This window comes from Cydia splendana, chromosome 2 (genome assembly GCF_910591565.1).
Source record: "Cydia splendana chromosome 2, ilCydSple1.2, whole genome shotgun sequence".
NCBI lineage: Eukaryota > Metazoa > Arthropoda > Insecta > Lepidoptera > Tortricidae > Cydia > Cydia splendana.
The window spans coordinates 5831889-5847923 of record NC_085961.1 but is presented as its reverse complement, the minus strand read 5'-3'; the positions used below and the strand labels follow the sequence as shown (position 1 = coordinate 5847923).

At 35.5% G+C, this 16035-nt stretch overlaps 1 protein-coding gene across 7 annotated transcripts in view; it reads right to left on the bottom strand.

The window, feature by feature from the left end:
* Positions 1-8667: 8667 nt before the first annotated feature.
* Positions 8668-16035, bottom strand: part of LOC134802720 (uncharacterized) — a 58712-nt gene continuing 51344 nt past the window's right edge. For 6 of the 7 annotated variants that reach the window (XM_063775406.1, XM_063775378.1, XM_063775389.1 and 3 more), the window contains exons 2-3: positions 10664-10789; positions 8668-10160 (exon numbers count right to left, since the gene is read on the bottom strand). In XM_063775406.1, the coding sequence (XP_063631476.1) occupies positions 9958-10160; positions 10664-10789 (329 nt within the window). In that variant the 3' untranslated portion in view covers positions 8668-9957. Of the gene's footprint in view, positions 10161-10663; positions 10790-14376; positions 14625-16035 lie in introns of those variants that run through there. The other variant, XM_063775369.1, reaches the window with a different exon arrangement.

Below are 16035 nucleotides of genomic sequence, written 5' to 3'. Positions count from 1 at the left end.
GCGTCGCACTTGAAATGGCTTCACTGGGGGTGTACGGACTAGGAATCTATGCCTTATAAATCTATGTATATATATATATAATACGACCAGTACGGCTACCACCAGTTTTGACATTGACATAACGCTCACGTTTACGTAACTTACTTTCTATGCATCTCGCTCGTACTCGCATATGCGAGCAATAGTGGAAGCGAGTTGTACAGAAAGTAAATTACGTAGACGTGAGCGTTATGTCAATGTTAAAACTGATGGTAGAGGCTCAGATAATATTCGATAAGCAAACGCTTTATTTCAGAAGACACGAATATAGAACATGACATTGACAGATGCTGTCTATAATGGCGGGAGACTGCTGCCGAGTTGCCAGCTCTTATATATATACAACAATTACTATTATTTATTCTGTGACTATGGATGCTAAGCACGAAGAATTTTATACATTGACCCGCTTGTTTCTATCTCTATCGCTCGCGCATAATTATATTACTGTCCCGCTCGCAGTGTCTTTGACCGCCAGCATCATGAGCGGGACAGCAAAATATTTACGCGCGTGCAATAGAGATGACAACAGGCGGGTCAATGTGCCTACAAAATTCTTCGTGCTTAGCGTCCATTAATGTCTCCAACCTTCGAGCAGCAGAAATGTGACTTTATAAGGTAATTGTCTATCTTTATTAATTAACTGTCTGTCAGATAGGAAACTAGTAGTAATTAAGGGATATGAGGTTAATGTGTACCTACTGTTAATGTGTTAATATAAGGTAGTACCTACCTAATGTTAATGTTAATACATGTAATAAGATATCAAAGGCAGTCTCATGTCACTTCTTAATGGTCTTTTATCTAGTGGCAAACAAGCGTCATGGTTTGCCTGATAGTAAGTGACTACTAACTGGCGACCACTACCGTTGCCACTGGCTGGGACCTTTAGTGTCCCAGCATCCTAATACTATAGTAAACACCCCTATGATGGGACTAGCGCCAGTAATAGGATGGTATCGATAAATCCTGTAAAATACTTGTATTTTATTTTCCATCAGTTTTTGTAGTCATTTACCATCAGTGGCAACATTTTACCAAAAACAAGATCCATAGAGCTACTTAAGTTTAATTTTTCATTGATATTTGTTAGTTTGAAAATTAATGACGCCATATATTGCGATTATGACTGGGGCAAAAAAACATAGATTTAATTCATTTACTTAAATATTGAAACCAATTGTAGTAGCTATCATTAAATACATCGAAAACATAACGGCCGAATAGGTATGAATAAGGAGATAAAAAATAAACGCTAAAATGTTAAGAGATCCCGCTTAATTTAAAATGTCATCTGCGAATTCCCTTTAAGTGAGCATTAAGTACTTTTTATATTTTAACCCTTAAACAGGCCTGACGCATTTTTACTTTTGATTACTGATTCGGGTAGGTAATAGCAAAGGTAATAGCTTAAAAAGAAAAGAAATTTCTTGTTTTTTTTTTATTACCCCTAATTCAATAAAAAAACCCGGTGGTTTTTATATGCCCACTGCTCGTGACCAATGGTGCTACGTGGTCCTTATATGGCCACTGCCTTGTTAGCCATACAGAGTAGTTTTAAGGACAAGTCATGTGCACATCACATTTACACTTGCGTCACAAAATGCACTAACTGCCAGCACTTTCTTGGCTCGCATGGATGTCGTGGCTCGTAAGATTGACCGTTGAATAAATATTTAATTTAAAAACCAAAGGAAAATATATTACTATTGTACTATGAGGGTTCATTCATAGTAATGAATCTTACCCTTAAATGTCATGTAAACTCCCTGCAGGGCAGAGGCCACTTATAAACCACTCGAACGTGCCCCAGACGGGCAGAGGTTTCATACGAACCACAAACTTTTAGATCGAATATTTTATCAGAAAACAATGAGTAAGTTAAGTTATGACTTACTACACATACATTATCTAATAATCTACCATAAAAATACAAAACAAAATACTTACAGTACTTTTATTGGGCGTAGCGAACTTATACAGCGGGAGAAACGTACAAAAACTGCCATTTGTTGTCTATTTGAACTTGACAACTAAATTTTCAAAGAAATTTGTTTTGACACCTGTCATTTTTTTACGTTCCGATATCACCCACTTAATAGACTTTACGGCAATGACATTTTGCGGTCGTTGTATTTACTCAGCTCGCCAAAAAAAAATCATTTGCTATGTGGTACTTATAGATACACAACCTGTTTAAGGGTTAAAATACCTTACCGTAGACGCCCGCTGAGCGTATTAGCAAGATTCCTAATACAGATACGTATCTGATCTATTTGCATAGTTGTTACTAGTGGCTCTGTGAGCTGTAGACCTCGCGAGCAGAGTTTAAAACTGAATAAATTTGTTCTGTTTAAAATTGAAGAATTTAGAGAATCTAATTTGACCATAAAAACTTAACTATTAATTGCTTACAAAATTCGAGAATTGGTTTAGATATGCGACCTGTAGAGTAGAACATATGGACATACGAAACAATTTTTGGCTAACAGGCCAATTCAAACTTACACTGATATCAGAAAGACATCTAACTGATGTCATTTAGTTATCGTGCATTTCACTCGTTCTTGTCCGTACATGTATTGGCGCAAGCGAGACGCACGATGACTACTAAATAACATGATAAAAATATCATCCCGATGTCAGTGTATGGTCGATGCCCCTTAAGTATACACACCGCCATACTAATTGTATAGAAAAGTGGATAGAGTTAGACCAAGAAAAGTCTGCAGAGATTTTGACAGCACACGCAGTGCCAATGTTATTTGTGCCAGTGTCAAAATCTCTGCAGAATTTTCTTGGTCTAACTCTACTTATGTTAGGAAACCAACATTACCTTTGAATTAACCTGTAAACTGCAACTAAGAAGCTTCGTGCGCGAGTGTGGCCCATAATTTCCGAAAACCATTTTTTCTTCGAGGCAATTACTCCGTTCTCATATTTTGCGTTGCCCATAATTTCCCGAAATCATTCATTCTCGGTAGCAATTACTCCGTTCCCATATTTTCCCAATGGTTTTCTTCCGCAATCGCCTATTTTTAATATTTTAAATTAATCTTTTCCTTATAGTTTTCGTTGTTTTAAATATCTAGGATAATATTTTATTGTTACTGTATGTTAATAGTGTAGTAATTATATTTGTTACTTGTAGGTATTTCACATACAACAAATATCAAAAACAACTAAAATTAAAACATAATCTAAAAAACTACAAGTAAAAAACCAAACGCTGTCAGCCAATAACTCTAACCTACCGATCTCTGGGAGCAGATTCGTTTTTAGGGTCATCAAAAAAAATAACCCTAACCTACCTATCTCTGGGAGCAGTTTCGTTTTTAGGGTCATCAAAAAAAAATAACCCTAACCTACCTATCTCTGGGAGCAGTTTCGTTTTTAGGGTCATCAAAAAAAATAACCCTAACCTGCCTATTTGAAAAAAAACTGGTTATTTTTACCACTAGCATTAAAAAAAACGCATTTAACCGATTTGCAAGACCGAAGTGATCCCATAAGAGCACCGTGAACAAAGTTTTGTACGGTGCTCTAAAAAGAGAAAATATGGAGATAGAGAATATTTTGTTAGTGAAAAAAAAACCTACTGGTTATTTTAACTACTGGGATTAAAAAGAAAAGGGAATAAATTGAGAAAAGGAAAATTTAGTTCATGAAAAAATGTACACGAAAAATTAAATAAAGCGAAGAAAATCCACTGGGAAAAAATGAGAACGGAGTAATTGCCTCGAAGAAAAAATGATTTGCGGAAATTATGGGCCATTTTAGCGAGGCGATCCAAATTAAAAGGCTCAAAGTCTAACTAACATTATTGTCAGTTAGACTTTGAGCCCGGGAAAGCGCAACGTACGAGCAACCTACAGCTAGTTCTCTGAGCCCAAGGTCGACCACTACCCTAGGCAATGTTAACCCCTGCGATTTATGGATGGTGACCGCCCATGCTATAAACGTAAGTGGAAATTGACTCCTGGAACAGCCATGCCCTTGAACTAAAACCGCTAAAAAAATGTTCAAACAAAAACTCAAACGAATACGCTTACCTCGCGCTTCGCGCTCGCTTGATCAATCAGCAATACGATGTTTAAGTGCAAAAAAAAAATAAAAAAAATTGCATTTACTGGGGATCGAACCGGGTACTTATCCCATATCCTTGCTTGTAAGCGTCTTTCCAACTGCGCTATGATAGCATTTAGATGAGCTGACGAAATTTGGTTACTTATTCTCGGGTAAGAATTTAAATATCTAATCTAAAGAGAATAAAGTGCATGAACTATAGGGGGCAGCACAGGAGCCGTCAGATCTTTGGCGCGAAGCGTAGATGTGTAGTTTATGATTCCGATGTAGCCCACGAGATGGCAGAACCTACTATGCACAAGGAAACGTACTTACGAGAACGGTAGATGGTAGCACTTGTTTTGGAAATGTACATGTGCACATATGTTTCCGATTCAGGCCACAAGATGGCAGGCCCTCCAACGCGCACGGTCCCTATAGTGGGCGTGCGTGAACTATAGGGGGTAGCATAGGAGCCGTCAGATTTTTGGCGTGAGGCGTAAATGTGACGTTTATGCTTCCGATGTAGCCCACAAGATTACAGAACCTACTATGCATAAGGAAACGTACCTACAAGAACGGTAGATGGTAGAACTTGTTTTGGCAATGTACATGTTTCCGATTCAGGCCACAAGATGGCAGACCCTCAAACGCGCACGGTCCCTATATGTAGTAGAGGGTTATTGTCATACTAAATTTTGTAGTCACAGTAAATTTACTGCCATCTTTCGATACAGGATTAAAATGAAAATGAAAAAAAAATATCAATAAATGTATATATGTGGATAAATGATTTTTTTTATTTTTAGAACGCCATATGATTTTGACCCATGTTCTTTTACTGATATGAGTAAAAATTGTTAAATATAAAATGGTGTCGCCATCTAGACGAGCATAGGCCAAAGGTATATGGCACCGTATATTCAAGAATCAAATTTTCTTTAAAGCGCAAAAAGCCATCATCTCTTGCAAAAAATAAACGAATGCTCTTAGCCCGCGCTTGATAAATAAAAAATACGATTTTTTTCATTTTTTCAAAATAAAAAAATAAAATAAAAAACAACAATTGATACAAAATTTAAGTATAAAAAAATACAAAAAGTTATGTAGCAGCATACAATTACTGGGGATGGAACCAGGGACCTCCCTATGCAAACAAAAAAGCGAACGTTTGCAAAATGCGCCATGATAGTTCTTACTAAAGCTGACGAAATTTAGCTACTCATTCTCAAGTAAAAACTAAATATCTAAATACCGCCGAAACCAGCGATACAAATTTTCTGAATTTTTGGCCATTTAATCTATAAACATATATCAAAAAGAAAAAACTTTTATGATATCGATACGACTATTTGTTTAGGCGACAGGTATCACGACTCCGCCATTTTTAAAAATTTCCAAAAACCGGATTGACAAAAAAATTTTATTTAGTCATAGAATCTGGTCACAAAATTTCATGAGAATCGGTTAAGAATTGCGACCTGTAGAGGAGAACATCCGGAAATACAAAACTATATATCTAAATACCGCCTAAACCAGCGATAATTTTTTTCTGCATTTTTTGCTATTAACTCTGTAAACATGTCTCAAAAAGAAAAAACTCTTATGATATCGATACGACTATTTGTTTAGGCGCCAGGAATCACGACTCCGCCATTTTTTAAAATTTTCAAAAACCGGATTGACAAAAAATTTTTATTTAGTCATAAAATTCGGTCACAAAATTTCACGAAAATCGGTTAAGAATTGCGACCTGTAGAGGAGAACATCCGGACATACGAAAGCAAAATGCCCGAGTCAAAACGTAGACCTTCGCTTCGCTTCGGTCAATTAGGTGGGCCATTCTGTTATGCTCGGCGCAAAACAGAAATTTCGGATTAAAAACTGAATTTAGGAACAAATTGTAAAAAAATCAAACAGTGATGGAGATCAGAGAGTTGCTAGGTTCAATGGCAGGGTGCACTATACAGGGCACATCACTCGTCCAATCGGTGACAGTTCGGGCGCGAGGCAAAAGGCCCATACCCAAAATCACGCGCGGAGACCTATACTTTTTGATATATTGGGGAAATGACAAATATGTCTTTTTTTTCCCTTTTTTGTTAATATAATTGTTGTTTTTTTTTGCGTGGGAATAAACACTTCGAATGCATTTTTTTAGACATCACCGAATCCGTTGAGGTATATCACACGTATTTTGGGAGTAGTATCTCTATTTTTCACCACTTTGAACTTGTGGACTAGACTAATAGGATTGCAAACTGCATGTACCTAAGTAATGAATTTATCTTAAGTCGTAAGCGCCTGGTGCACTATAGTCATTTACGATACAAGTGCGGAAGGTGGGAAATTCGCAACGAGTGGGAGTGTTTTAAATCCACATGAGTTGCGAATTACCTTCTTATTTGGCACGTGTATTGTTTTACAATACATATGGCCATTTAGATTTTCGACATAGGCACCGAAAATGCTTATTCCCGCACTAGTAAGTAGCACTATACGTATTATAAAATAAAATACTGTGATCCTTATGAACTAGCCAGTTGGTTTGTGAATTACATAGCTATAAATTATGTTACACAGCGGTAATTATGCCCTTACATTAAATCCATGCTTGGGTAAATCGATCATTAAGGTGTATAAGACGCGCGGTTCGGATGCCTTTGGTTGGCAGGGTCACAGTGGGTAGTCTTCAGAAAAAACGTTTATGCTAGGTACTCGTACAGTCGACATAAAATGACAGCGACCACTCCGATAATGCAATCTTCGCGTTGTGTAGTTCAGATATTATTGGCTATTATGAGACCACGTGATACATACTATATTTTTTGAAAAAGGTAAAATTGTGAATTATTAGGAAAATATTTAAACCGTTCAATTTGCACTATTGCTATTTCTTTTTAATCAGGCGCTCCATTGTATAACTTGACAAAGGTCAATCAAAAACCGGCCAAGTGCGAGTCGGACTCGCCCACCGAGGGTTCCGTACTTTTTAGTATTTGTTGTTATAGCAGCAACAGAAATACATCATCTGTGTAAATTTCAATTATCTAGCTATCACGGTTCATGAGATACAGCCTGGTGACAGACAGACGGACAAACAGACGGACAGTGGATCTTAATAATAGGGTCCCGTTTTAACCCTTTGGGTACGGAACCCTAAAAAGTGAGATGTTCTAGCTAGCAATACAGATTTAACACTTATCACTATCACAGAAAATAACCTTTACATTTACTTTCCCCCTTAGCCCGTAAAATGTCCGCAGACGACAAAACGAAACGGCTAATGCCTATTTAATTTAAAGTTTGAGATTTAGCAGTACAGCTACCACCTTAAGTAACGTTTTAAATAAATATTATGTTCCAAAGTTAATGTCCCTGATAAAGTTCAATGTATTCTGGTAAGGATGACGAATCCTTATAAATACTTACTTTATTCATGTGAGGCCAAGCCCTTGTGGCATTCTGCCAAGACATCCCGCTGACTCAGAGGGGCTACCGCGAAAACCGAAATTCGCAAATTGCGGGGATCTTTCTCTTTTACTCCAATGAAGGCGTAATTAGAGTGACAGAGACAAAAGGCCCGCAATTTGCGAACTTCGATTTTCGCGGTTATAGCCCAGTCTACAGATTTATTTAAGTAATCAAATCAAGTAGGTGTTCCCGAAGACATGGTCAGGGTAAGTATCAGTATTTAATAACAATATTAATTATACTCTGACACACCCACCTTGTCAGTAAAAAGGCGGCAAAAAATGTAAGCGTGAAGCATTGACTTGGCATAGAAAATTTGAGATATTTTTCGCATTTTGCTACTGACAAAGTTGTTGCTATGTTTTAATATAAATATTTTTTTATTTATTTATTTATTTATTCAGGTAATTACAACACAATATCTAAGCTTCATTACAAAAGTATCGTTAAACCAGTAAGGTTTGTCTCGATACTCCATCCGCGGTAGATTTTATACAACAATAGAATAACTAATAATTGAATTAAATGGTGAAATAATTGATCTAATACTATTTTAAGTAGGTACTTTAACAAAAGGAGATAGAGAATTCTAACTGTATTACAAGTTATAAGCATTTATACTTTAATTAACGTTATGGATTTCATTGATAATATTATAAAAATAAATATTAACGTTATTTTTATAACGTTTTCCAGACTAAGAGCGGATTCTGAAGTTCTGGGTAGGTAGCCAAAACATAGGCTTATTTTATTAAATAGGTTTGCCGAGTAACTAAATATTATACCTAAATGTTCATTTGCCAAAATAACTAATATGATTGATCGGTGTAGAAACAAGATAATTTATATTTTTTTTTATTTTAAAAGCTTATTGCTCTGGCGCAAGAGCATTTTCACACTCTTGATTTATTTGGATAGCTGTCGCTTATTTATTTTATCATTATTACAAAATAATCCCTTTAAGTATTTGTATCAAGACCTACTACTACCACTACACTTCATATGACATTTATGTGTAGTTAGTGTAGTTACACTAGTTACATAAACTTACGAAACTTAATACAATCAAATAAAAACACGTCATATAGTAACAATATTTTTATTAAAGTTTATAAATATGGTCTTTTTGTCAAGTTTCACCCACAGTCTATGTACATAAAAATCTTAACCTAAACAATTATATCCCTACTTATACATAATAATTTGTACACAAAGGTACTAATTTTATATGAAGTAATATTTACAGTCCGCATTTTTTGGCAGAGAACAAGGACAGCAAACAAAATGTTTTTAGATGAGAACAAAATCCCATGTTAAAAACATTTTATTAAACATTATAGTCACTGTTCCCGCTATGCAATGAAAAGAGTTGCCTTGTTTCTTAACAACATAGGTAACACATAGGTGACCTACATTTTCCAGCAAACCCCGCTTAATAGGATTCTTAACTGACTTAGCGCCACTTACACCATCCCACTAACCCGGGGTTAACCCGTTAAACCGTTAACCCAGTGTCAAATTATACTGGTAACTCATGTTAGCTCCAGGTTTAACCGGATAACCCAGGGTTAGTGGGATGGTGAGAGTGGCGCTCAACTGACTAAGCATTTAGCTGGATTTGCTGTGTGTCCTCTTGTCAAATAATAATAGCAAAAAATATATTTAAGATCAAATATTCGCTTAATTCAAGCGACAAAGGCGACCACGCAATATCAAGTGTTGGTACTCACTTGTAAAAACTTACTGTAAACACAGTATAATGTAGTTGCATGGATATTTATATTTGAAAGGCTTATATCGCGCTTGTTCGTTTTCGGTGTTCAGCTAGGACAACAGCCATTTGAATATTTTGAATATGGCTGGATATTTTGATTTAGAATTACTTTAACTTTGGTACACTAGTATCACAATGTATCGACTATGATCGAAAATATCATGCTATTATGCGCATTTACTTTACTGTCCAGCAGTAAATAGGTAGGTGGTATTTATTGGTGGTAAAAATATAACATAATACTGCACGATGCTCAAGAAATGTTACTGTAATGAAAGTGTCTAAATGTCATTGAAAAAATTATTACAGTTTAAATTTAACTATCTACGCAAAGTTAAATATACTGATTTACTTTTAGAACAGATTAAAATTTTTACTCAAATACATAAATATTAAATTAATAATAATTACTCATTGAAATATGGCTAGTGTTTAAGTTCGTAGAATTAATACTAATATTGCACTTTTTATTTGTCGACCAAAGTATTCCAAACACAACGTTAGAAGAATGAAAACAACGTTAACTCTTTTATACCATCAACAATGCGATTTCTAAGATCGTTATTGGTAAATAACGTTATTACTAAAATAACGGGTTAACGAAATCACGACGACGCGGCGACCTGCACTGACGTCCGCTCTGACGTGACAGTGATGACCGTCGGCGCGGGCAGTGCGTCGGTGGCGTTCTGTGACGACGGGGTGTTTTGCGCCATGGCTACAGTTATGGGCTGGGTGATGGGCTGGTTCTGGTACTGAGGGTAGTGGATGCCCACTACTTCCTCGTAGCTGGGTGGCGCTAGGCATTCTGGAATTGTGAAAAGTTAAAGTTAGGTTAGGTCTTCAAAACAATTTAAAAAGGGTTACTAGAGTAAGAGAAGGAGAGTAAGAGAGTAGAGGAGAGAGATTTATTAGAATATCATATTTAAAGCTGCTTAAAATTGACTTCACAGTCAAAACTACTAGTGGCTCTGTGAGCTGTAGGCCTCGCGAGCATAACTTAAAACAGAATAAATGTATGGCAACGTCATTTTTTAAAATTTCCATATACTGAATATTACACGACATAATTATAAATTCTATTCCATCATCGAACCTGCTCACAAAATTTCACAAGAATCGGTTGAGAATTGCGACCTGTTGAGGAGAACATCCGGACATACGATAGCATTTTGGCCCAAGTCAAGCTGAAACTGAGACCTTCGCTAATGGTCGGTCGGTAACCGCTTTACTTAATGTACAATGTCAGCTACAAGTGAAGTTAAATATAAGCGTATTAAAACGAAAAAAAAAAACAATGTAAGCGCTTACCATATTTGGGTGGGGGCGGCAAATTGTTGGGGCTGACGTAGATAGTGGGCTCGGCTTGAGACAATGACTGTCGGACTCGGGAGCCCACGTACATCCTCCTCTGTGGTGGCGTGCGCGTTTTCTGCCCTGGAAACAAAGAAACAAAATATGTACCACCAATCAAAACAATTTTTAGGGTTCCGTACCTCACAAGGAAAAATCCGAGAAAAGGTCACAGGCTATTTTCTCGGAAACTACTGGACCAATTAAGTTGAAATTTGGTTCACATATGTAAATTAGTGACCCAAATATGGACATGTTTTTTTTTATAATTTTCAAATACATAGGTTCGAAGTTATTTAAGAAAATAGCCAAAAAATGACCAATTCCCCCCTTTATCTCCGAAACTACTAGGTCTAAAACTTTGAAAAAAATACACAAAATAGTTCTTTACCTATAAATGACAGGAAAACTTATTAGAAATGTGCAGTCAAGCGTGAGTCGGACATCGCACTTGGCCGGTTTTTTTATTACCAAGGGGGTTCTTTGGTTGAACATTCGTTGATACATAAGTAGCAAAGCCTTGATATAATTTGTTGTTATTCTTTTCTTGTCTATATCGTTCCCGCTACGTTTTATCACAGGGTATATCCAGGGTAAATTTTGCCTAGTATATGGCCCTATTATAGGTATATTGTTTTTGAATTATATGGCCCAAAACGTCAGAGGATAGGTAAATTCGATAGGGAAATAAAAGTAGCAATACAATGTCAATTACATTAAGTTGGAAAAGAATAATATAAATATTATACTCGTATCTACTGTCATCCTTTTACTTCATACTGTTTAAATTAAGTGATCAGTGGATGTCAGTGGCTCGTTATAAAATGTATATAGTATTACTATTCTTATTTTGAAATATTGTACATTCTAAAACATTTTTTTTACATATTAAATATATTAACAAAGCGCACGTCTTAAGTGTTCGTAAACTATTTTTACTGCGTGCTTCCCTTTACGTACACAATCAGATCTGTCATGATCCTAATCAAAAAGACATGATACTAAAAAGAGTCTATAAAATCCCTATACCCCTTGTTAAAACAACTTTTGCTATGAGATTCTCGTCTTATCTCTTTCCACATTTATATAATAAATTAGTAAATATCTGCGATATAAGGCACTGTGATTTACCTGAAGCAAAAAAGCAAATCAAACCCCTACTATTTTCTTGGAGTTATGATGAGTCAGAGGACATTTTGAAATGACTATAGTTAGTTATAGACTTCAACATTATGTTGCGTCAGATCCCAAAAGATGAATAACATGCACGGCTACTCTTCTTCTCTTCTGTTTGTCGTAGGTAATACGTACATACATACATACTCACATATATACACACATACCTTCATATAAACACTTTCACTTCACAGTCATTTAATAAAAATTCTTAGTTTTTATTAATTTTAATGTACCTAGATTTAATAATAAATCGTATTTGGCTTAGATCCCCACGTCACAGGCTAAGCCTAGTGTGGGGATCACTGTACTTCACCTATGTAACATCCAAACTATGAAATAAATATGTTTTGATTTTTGATTTTGATTTTTGATTTTTGATTACGAAATGATTCAATGATATCTTAGTTACCTAATTGTAATAGACGAGTTATAATAGCCAGTAAAACAACCAGCAAAATCATTAACACTGAAAAAACTAAATAAATCGTAAACTCGTGCAGAGTACTAGATGCATTTTCATAATTATTAAATCTAGAGTTTGCCGTTGCTTCTTCCAAGTTCATTATATAAATGACAAATAACCGTTTTTAACAAATTAACAAAAAATAGCACGTTAAATAATTAACACACACTTTTTTAACGGTATTGCAATTTTAATAAAGTTAATATAACAGTGAACACGCTTGTTCAATCAAACATCTTAAAAGAGAATAATCTAAAAAAGATTATTGATTGCTTCAAGTAGGGGAAAACTTATCGTAGGGGATTAAGGGTCTTAAGAATTATCCAATTATAATCAATTAATTATATCCAATTAGAAGTAGTAAACATCGATTACAAATGTGCTGAAAGCAAGCTATTCTCAATTTTATGTCTTAACTATAGAGTACCTATATAATACAGTTGATACTTTTTATCGTCAAGTCTATAAAGATTGTCATACGTTTAAATATTTTTGTCCTTATCTAGGTATTTATTACTTGGGTTTTTCTTCCCCGTGGGTAGGTTTAGGGGTCAACCTTACATCACACGTTTAGGGAGGGAGCGGGTCAAGAAAATGTGACATGTTGTAACAAGGGGAAGGGAGAGTCACAAACTTTATGACGTCACTTTAACTTCATTAGTAACCGAAAATTTATTTAAATTATTTAATTAGCTGTACAGTGAAATAACAAGTTTTTGGAACGATAATCGTTTTTATTAGTTTAATTTTCTTACATAATCAGTTTTGGGTTATAAAATTACAAATATTTGAAAAATTATTTGAGTAAAAATTAATAATAAGTACTTAATTCGATTTGCCGATTTCGTTGAAAAAATGTGACGTCACACCAGGGGGGAGGGGTTTGCCAAATGTGACCAAGTGTGGCAAGGAGGGGGGGGGGTCAATAAACCTTCAAATTCGTGTGACGTAATTAATGCATCCATTAATCCATAATAACGGGTCATCACCCCTTAGGTAAATAGGACCTAAAGTAAATCTACGATGACTACGACAAAATTGATCTGTATGTATGGCCGTATGTCCATGTAGGTACTAAATTTACGTTTCAGAGTATGGCAGCTAAAATATTTTTAGTATCACAGAGTATGATTGATTGTTTTAATTGCTTCTTTTTGTTTATACTCGTATGCTCGTATTTAAATTACTCTAAAGGGAGATTACGCGTAACGCAAATGAAGAATATATCCGAAAAATAATGTAGGAATGTACTTATCCTATTAAATTAAATGTTTCGTATTTGATAACAAGATCATGTTTTGAGCGCCAATTGCTAGGCATTCAAGTATCTACGTTGGATTTTATCTAATACGTCGCGAAGAATGCTTTGATATCAATTTATCGATATCAAATAGAATCAAATTTCCTACAATTTTTGTCCTCACGGTTTTACTGTAAAATCAAAAATGGCCGAGTTATTCAAGAAAAACCGTTTTTCGAATATACACAGGAGCCTGATTCAGTCTACTTTTTGAATTTACAGTTTACACTCCCATTGCCCCCTCGAGGGACCTACGAAAAAAAAATCCAAGAACTGATTATTCACGGGTAGGGTCGGTTTTTTGGATATAATGACTGGATTAACTTGAAGAGAATCAAATTTCCTACAATTTTTGTCCTCACGCTTTTACTGTAAAATCTAAAATGGCCGAGTTATTAAAGAAAAACCGTTTTTTTGGAAAAATAACATTTTTCGAATATACGCAGGAGCCTGATTCAGTCTACTTTTTGAATTTACACTCCCAGTGACCCCCCCGAGGGGCCTACGAAAAAAAAATCTAAGAACTGATTATTCACGGGTAGGGTCGGTTTTTTGGATATAATGACTGTACTAATTGTCACAGATCTGAAAAATAAACCTAATACTGCTCTGATTTGACTTAAATCTGTCTAAGAAATACAAACAAGCAAAACAAATTTTCATTTTTAAATGCCATGACGGTGCAACAAAAAAGTTATAAACTAAATATAATTCATAAAATAACATTACTTAACGAAATCAGCCTCATACAGAAGTACACGATCAGCCACAAGATCAGCATCCCCACCAGTATTAACATATACCCGAACGCCATGTCTTGAAACCCTGCACTATCTACTGCGTGTTCAGCATCAATCAACTCCTCAGAATCTTCTCTCAAATTCTCCTCCGACCAGATGAAGTTCGGCTGACCGAACATGGGCGCCATTTTGGATTAATGTTTAACCAGTTTGGACTTAAAAACTCGGACCGTTTCGTCAAAAACGGAAGAGTTGTCCAAAGTGAAATCACTCTCAATCATTTGAATTAACAAATTATTGGAATGTTCAAACAAACTTTTGTTTTCTTTGACACAGTTTTTAGAAGTTGGAATTATTTTATTTTTCACATCTTTACGTAAAACACTGGAACATGTCACTTTTACAGTAAACTCTGAGATAATGAGATATCTACGGGAGATTTTGGTTGATATCATATCTGATCAGTTTGACGAATTGACATCTTGCTACTCTTCAATGTCTGCGACAAATTTTGAAATATGCTGTTTGTCCTATATCAGCGTAATTTTTATCACGATTTTAGTTTTATTCCTTTTTAGTTTAGTATTATTTTTTACTAAAAAATACTCTACTACATAATAGTTAGGGAGGCGAGGTAGCTAAATGGCGTAATTCAACGGCGCCGTCGAGACCTATCAAAATCGAAAGATAAAATAATTTCGAAAAGAAAAGCTCGTATGGCAAAAACCATTTTAGCGGTGGGTTTGGCGTGTACGGTTTTTCAAAAATGTTAAAAAAAACAGTTACTTGGGCATTCTCGAGCGCGTCAGATATTCATACTACGTATGCCCCGAGTGCCTCTGATAACAACGGTATACTAATCTGCCGGTTTGCGTGGTGGGGGTAGGCATATAAAGTAGTCAAAAATGCAAAAAAAAAAAATTTACTCGAGCGCGTCAGATTTTCGGAAGGGGTGTTAAGTAGGCCCCAAGGAAGCTTCCTTTAAAAAAACTGACGATTTCGGCGTGACGATAAGTTACGATGAATTTTTGAAAATGCAAAAAAAAAAAGTTTTTTTGAAATACTCGAGCGCGTCAGATTTTCATAGGGGAGGTTTATCTCGGTATCCTGAAAGCATATTTTTTTAATCTGACAAAAATGTTGGTGGGTTCTCTTAATCTGACCGAAAAAGGTTTTTTGTTTTTTTTTTCCTTTCTTTCTCCTTGATAAAACGGGGAATTTAAGAATGACAATAAAATTACCTTTTTTGTTTATTTAAACTTTTTTTTTGTAAAATGTATCGTTCGCGACTTATATGCCGCAACGCGTTCTTAGGAAGACGAAATGGCTCCTCCACACTTCCGGTCATGCGGAAACCGGCAGATTTTGTATTTTTAGTAAGTTTTAGATTATATTCTTCAAAATAAAAAATAAAAAAATCGCGCCCGAGAATGCCGGATTAACGTTTTTTTTTTACAAGTTCGCGACCCTATAACTCGGCGGCGTCAAGGACTTATCGTCAGATTAGTTAAATTTAGTCTTTAAACACTAAAATCAACCCCCAATATCTTAATCTGAGGCGCTCGAGTATTTCAGACTATCCATTTTTTTTTACTAATCTGATCGTCTATCCTAGGCGCGCGTCACTACATATAGAGCTAAATACTTT